Genomic DNA, 6,154 nt, shown 5'->3' with positions numbered 1-6,154 from the left:
GAATCCGGCCCCCTCCTCGGTTGAACCTTTGGGAAAGGGTTAAGGGATCCGGCCCCCTCCTCGGTTGAACCTTTGGGAAAGGGTTAAGGGATCCGGCCCCCTCCTCGGTTGAACCTTTGGGAAAGGGTTAAGGGATCCGGCCCCCTCCTCGGTTGAACCTTTGGGAAAGGGTTAAGGGATCCGGCCCCCTCCTCGGTTGAACCTTTGGGAAAGGGTTAAGGGATCCGGCCCCCTCCTCGGTTGAACCTTTGGGAAAGGGTTAAGGAATCTGGCCCCCTCCTCCGTTGAACCTTTGGGAAAGGGTTAAGGAATCCGGCCCCCTCCTCCGTTGAACCTTTGGGAAAGGGTTAAGGGATCCGGCCCCTCCTCGGTTGAACCTTTGGGGAAGGGTTAAGGGATCCGGCCCCCTCCTCGGTTGAACCTTTGGGAAAGGGCTAAGGGATCCGGCCCCCTCCTCGGTTGAACCTTTGGGAAAGGGTTAAGGAGTCCGGCCCCCTCCTCGGTTGAACCTTTGGGAAAGGGTTAAAGAATCCGGCCCCCTCCCTGGATGAACCTTTGGGAAAGGGTTAAGGAATCCGGCCCCCTCCTCGGTTGAACCTTTGGGAAAGGGCTAAGGGATCCGGCCCCCTCCTCGGTTGAACCTTTGGGAAAGGGTTAAGGAGTCCGGCCCCCTCCTCGGTTGAACCTTTGGGAAAGGGTTAAGGAATCCGGCCCCCTCCCTGGATGAACCTTTGGGAAAGGGTTAAGGAATCCGGCCCCCTCCTCGGTTGAACCTTTGGGAAAGGGTTAAGGAATCCGGTCCCCTCCTCGGTTGAACCTTTGGGAAAGGGTTAAGGGATCCGGCCCCCTCCTCGGTTGAACCTTTGGGAAAGGGATAAGGGATCCGGTCCCCTCCTCGGTTGAACCTTTGGGAAAGGGTTAAGGGATCCGGCCCCCTCCTCGGATGAACCTTTGGGAAAGGGTTAAGGGATCCGGCCCCCTCCTCGGTTGAAATTTTGGGAAAGGGTTAAGGAGTCCGGCCCCCTCCTCCGTTGACTCTTTGGGAAAGGGTTAAGGGATCCGGCCCCCTCCTCGGTTGAACCTTTGGGAAAGGGTTAAGGGATCCGGCCCCCTCCTCGGTTGAACCTTTGGGAAAGGGTTAAGGGATCCGGCCCCCTCCTCAGTTGAACCTTTGGGAAAGGGTTAAGGGATCCGGCCCCCTCCTCGGTTGAACCTTTGGGAAAGGGTTAAGGGATCCGGCCCCCTCCTCGGTTGAACCTTTGGGAAAGGGTTAAGGGATCCGGCCCCCTCCTCGGATGAACCTTTGGGAAAGGGTTAAGGGATCCGGCCCCCTCCTCGGATGAACCTTTGGGAAAGGGTTAAGGGATCCGGCCCCCTCCTCGGATGAACCTTTGGGAAAGGGTTAAGGGATCCGGCCCCCTCCTCGGATGAACCTTTGGGAAAGGGTTAAGGGATCCGGCCCCCTCCTCGGTTGAACCTTTGGGAAAGGGTTAAGGGATCCGGCCCCCTCCTCGGTTGAACCTTTGGGAAAGGGTTAAGGAGTCCGGCCCCCTCCTCGGTTGAACCTTTGGGAAAGGGTTAAGGAATCCGGCCCCCTCCCTGGATGAACCTTTGGGAAAGGGTTAAGGAATCCGGCCCCCTCCTTGGTTGAACCTTTGGGAAAGGGTTAAGGAGTCCGGCCCCCTCCTCGGTTGAACCTTTGGGAAAGGGTTAAGGAATCCGGCCCCCTCCCTGGATGAACCTTTGGGAAAGGGTTAAGGAATCCGGCCCCCTCCTCAGTTGAACCTTTGGGAAAGGGTTAAGGAATCCGGTCCCCTCCTCGGTTGAACCTTTGGGAAAGGGTTAAGGGATCCGGCCCCCTCCTCGGTTGAACCTTTGGGAAAGGGTTAAGGGATCCGGCCCGCTCCTCGGTTGGACCTTTGGGAAAGGGTTAAGGGATCCGGTCCCCTCCCTGGATGAACCTTTGGGAAAGGGTTAAGGGATCCGGCCCCCTCCTCGGTTGAACCTTTGGGAAAGGGTTAAGGAATCCGGCCCCCTCCTCGGTTGAACCTTTGGGAAAGGTTTAAGAATCCATCAGACGGCGATGATGACGACGGTACGGTCAGCGCCCAATAAATAACGATCCACTGAGTTAGAGAAGCAGAGCGGGCCGGCCGGGTTGTAGAGGAGGAGTGAGGCCAGGTGAGCGGGAGGGAGCTAATCCAGTCCCTTCTGGCCCATTGCGGAGGAGTTATATTTATATAGATTTATAGGAGTTATATAGATTTATATTAACGTCCCTCTCTCCCTCTGGTTTGCAAGCTCCCTGCGGGCAGGGAGTGGGACTGCTTTATCGTACTCTCCCGAGCGCTCAGTCCAGTGCTGCGCCCTCAGGCCTCGATGGATCCGGTCGATTGATTTGAGCGACTGAGTGGACGGCGGGCCCGGGGAGCCGTGCCCGGAAAACGTTTGCTTAGAAAGACGGTACGGGCGGGGGAGAGAAGCGGGGATCGGAAGGGAAGAGGCCGGAGATTTTTCCTTCGATCCGGCCCCAGAGCCATCGACGGGCGAGTCCGGAAGACGGCCAGCGAGCCGGTTTTCCGGGTCGGCCCGCTCTCCGCCTCGGGTCACCCGCCCCGGGTCCCTGGGGGCCTTCGGTCAGTCGGTCCGCAGTTGTTGAACTGCCCATCATTCATTCAGCCGTATTTATTGAGCGCTCACGGTGTGCAGAGCGCTGGGCTAAGCGCTCGGGAAGGACAGGTCGGCAGCACGGAGGGTTTAGAGGCGATCCAGAGGAAGACGGCGACGGCGGAGGCTCCGCCGACGGGCCGGGTGCGTCTATACAGTGCACAGAGGAGGGAAACACAGCGAAGCGGAGTCGGGAGACTTGGCGGACGGAGCCGTGAAGGGGAAAAGCGTCGAAATGGGGGGTCTGACCGTCCCCCCAAAAAGAGAAATCCCTGGAAGCGCCTCCCGTTGCTACCCCTGTCCGGTCCAGCCTAGTAACTCTTGGTGATGATGATGATAATAGTGGTACTTGCTGAGCGCTTACTAGAGAAGCAGCGTGGCTCAGTGGAAAGAGCCCGGGCTTTGGAGTCGGAGGTCACGGGTTCAGATCCCGGCCCCGCCAATTGCCAGCCGGGCAAGTCACTTCTCTGGGCCTCATAATAATAATAATAATGGCATTTATTAAGTGCTTACTATGTTCAGAGCACTGTTCTAAGCGCTGGGGAATTTACAAGGTGATCAGGTTGTCCCCCTCATCTGTAAAATGGGGCTGAAGACCGTGATTCCCCCCCCCCGGGGGACAACCTGATCACCTTGTAACCTCCCCAGCGCTTAGAACAGTGCTTGGCACATAGCGCTTAATAAACGCTATCATTATTATTATTATAAATGTGTGCCAAGCGCCGTTCTAAGCGCCGAGGTGACAAAGTAATCAGGTTGTCCCACGTGGGGCTCACAGTGTCCATCCCCATTTTACAGATGAGGTGACTGAGGCCCAGAGAAGTTGTCGCACGGCAGACGAGCGGCGGCGCCAGGATTAGAACCCATGACCTCCGGCGCCCCAGCCGCAGGGGGAGTAGTCATAGGAATAATGTTTACCAAGTGCTCACCGTGTGCAGAGCACTGTACTAAACGCTGGGAGAGAATACGCAGGGGGGGAATTAGACACGGTCCCCGTCCCTCGGGGCTCCGTCGTCACGGAGTTTATCGCTGGTATTTATTGAGCGTTTACCGTGGGCCGAGCACTGTACTAAGCGCTTGGGAGGCTATAATGCAACAGAACTTGTACAATCAACTGCATTTATTGAGCGCTCACTGCGTGCAGAGTTTATCGCTAGTATTTATTGAGCGTTTACCGTGGGCCGAGCACCGTACTAAGCGCTTGGGAGGCTATAATGCAACAGAGCTGGTACAGTCAGTCAATCAACTGCATTTATTGAGCGCTTCCTGCGTGCAGAGCCCGTCCTAAGCGCTTGGGAGAGTAAAGTATAACACAGTTGGTAATGGCGTTTATTAAGCACTTACTATGTGCAAAGCACTGTTCTAAGCGCTGGGGAGGTTACAAGTGATCAGGTTGTCTTAAGGGGGGGGGCTCGCAGTCTTTCTCCCCATTTTACAGATGAGGGAACTGAGGCCCAGAGAATAATAATAATGAGTGATGGCATTTATTAAGCACTTACTATATGCAAAGCACTGTTCTAAGCGCTGGGGAGGTTACAAGATGATCAGGTTGTCTTAAGGGGCGGGCTTGCAGTCTTTATCCCCATTTTGCAGGTGAGGGAACTGAGGCCCAGAGAATAATAGTAATGATAATGATGGCATTTATTAAGCACTTACTATATGCTTAAAGCACTGTTCAAAGCGCTGGGGAGGTTACAAGGTGATCAGGTTGTCTCATGGGGGGGCTCACAGTCTTTATCCCCATTTTACAGATGAGGGAACTGAGGCCCAGAGAAGGGAAGTGACTTGCCCAAAGTCACACGGCCGACAACTGGCGGAGCTGGGATTTGAACCCAGGACCTCCGACTCCAAAGCCCGGGCCCTTTCCACTGAGCCACGCTGCTTCTCTAGTAAGCGCTCAGCAAGTACCATTATTATTAGAGGCAGCCACGCTGCTTCTCAGCAGTTGGTCGGCACGTTCCCTGCCCACGGGGAGCTTATTAGACCCCTCTGAGGGTGGTGGCGGTTGAGAACCGGCGAGATCCTCGAGTCAACCCGGCCTTTCCCAAACGTCCTAATCCTCTCGGCTTCCTGTGGGATTTAGTCCAAGGCACTTGGGCTTTCCTGACCTTTGTCTTCAGGTATTTAGGGACCCTGTTGCAATTCCCAAATAAGAACGCTCCCTCTCCATTTCCCCCGGGAAGGTGGAGTTTTGTATGTCAACAACCCTTTGGCCTTTGGCACCTGTTTTTATATATATATATATATGTGTGTGTATATATATATATGTATATATGTATATATATATGTGTGTGTGTATATATATGTGTGTGTGTATATATATATGTGTGTGTGTGTATATATATATATGTGTATATATATATATATGTGTGTGTGTATATATATATATGTGTATATATATGTTTGTACATATTTATCACTTAATTTTCATGCATTTATTTATTTATTTATTTATTTTTATTTATTTATTTTACTTGTACATGTCTATTCTATTTATTTTATTTTGTTAGTACGTTTGATTTTGTTCTCCGCCTCCCCCTTTTAGACTGTGAGCCCACTGTTGGGTAGGGACTGTCTCTCTATGTTGCCAACTTGTACTTCCCAAGCGCTTAGTACAGCGCTGTGCACACAGTAAGCGCTCAATAAATACGATTGAGTGATTGATTGATTTCAAAAACCAGTTCAGCTGAGGCGTTTTCCTCCAGCTAGTCAGAGAGGCAGGGAAATCCTTGCGAATCCCAGGCCCCGCAGCCTCCCGCCGCGGTGTCATTCATGCGTTCATTCGGTCGTATTTATTGAGCACTTACTGTGTGCAGAGCACTGTACTGAGCGCTTGGGATGTACAAGTCGGCAACATATAAGTTGTTTAAAGGGGATCCTTGGCCTGCCCGGGTCGGAGCCACGCGCTGAGGGCCCCGGACAGAAACACGCTAGACGCCACGGGCCAGAAAACAAGACCGTTTTATTAACGCGGCCGAACCCTTTTCCCCCCGAGGAGAGTGCTCCGGAGAGCCGAGCGGGCCGCCCGGGCATCTTCGGGGAGGCGGATGGGCGGAGGCGGCGCTCAGCCCGCTGGCACGGGCCTCAGTTTCCCTCCCGGGGGCTGTGGCGGCCGCCCCGGGAGAGGCTGCCGAAGGGTGACCGCTCAAGCCCTCCCGGGGGTAGCCGTGCGGGTGGTCAGGCGGGGCCCCCCGCGGACCGGGGCCGAGGAAGGGGGTCCGGCCCCTACGCGCAGCGGGGCGGTGCCGCGGCGGGCACCAGCCCCGGCGGGCAGAGGCAGCGGAAGGAGCCGTCCGTGTTCTCGCAGCGGCCGGGGGCGCACGGGTCCGCCGAGGGCAGGCGCCCGTCTCCGCACTCGTTCACGTCTGCGAGGCGAGACCAGAGGCGCCGGGTTGGACACGGGCGTAGCCGAATCCCGGTCCCGCCGGGCCTTCCAACGGCAAGCAACGGGCCCGGTTAACCGGTTAAGCACCGGACTGAGCGCCGG

At 55.4% G+C, this 6,154-nt stretch overlaps 1 protein-coding gene across 1 annotated transcript in view; it reads right to left on the bottom strand.

The window, feature by feature from the left end:
* Positions 1 to 5,681: 5,681 nt before the first annotated feature.
* LTBP2 (latent transforming growth factor beta binding protein 2) overlaps positions 5,682 to 6,154 on the bottom strand; it is a 103,481-nt gene continuing 103,008 nt past the window's right edge. Inside the window, exon 32 of the mRNA XM_038765583.1 lies at positions 5,682 to 6,032. Coding sequence (XP_038621511.1) covers positions 5,893 to 6,032 — 140 coding nt within the window. The 3' untranslated portion in view covers positions 5,682 to 5,892. The remainder of the gene's footprint in view (positions 6,033 to 6,154) is intronic.

The sequence above is a fragment of the Tachyglossus aculeatus genome, chromosome 23 (genome assembly GCF_015852505.1).
Source record: "Tachyglossus aculeatus isolate mTacAcu1 chromosome 23, mTacAcu1.pri, whole genome shotgun sequence".
NCBI classification, from domain to species: Eukaryota; Metazoa; Chordata; class Mammalia; order Monotremata; family Tachyglossidae; genus Tachyglossus; species Tachyglossus aculeatus.
This window is presented reverse-complemented; position numbering and strand designations above follow the sequence as displayed.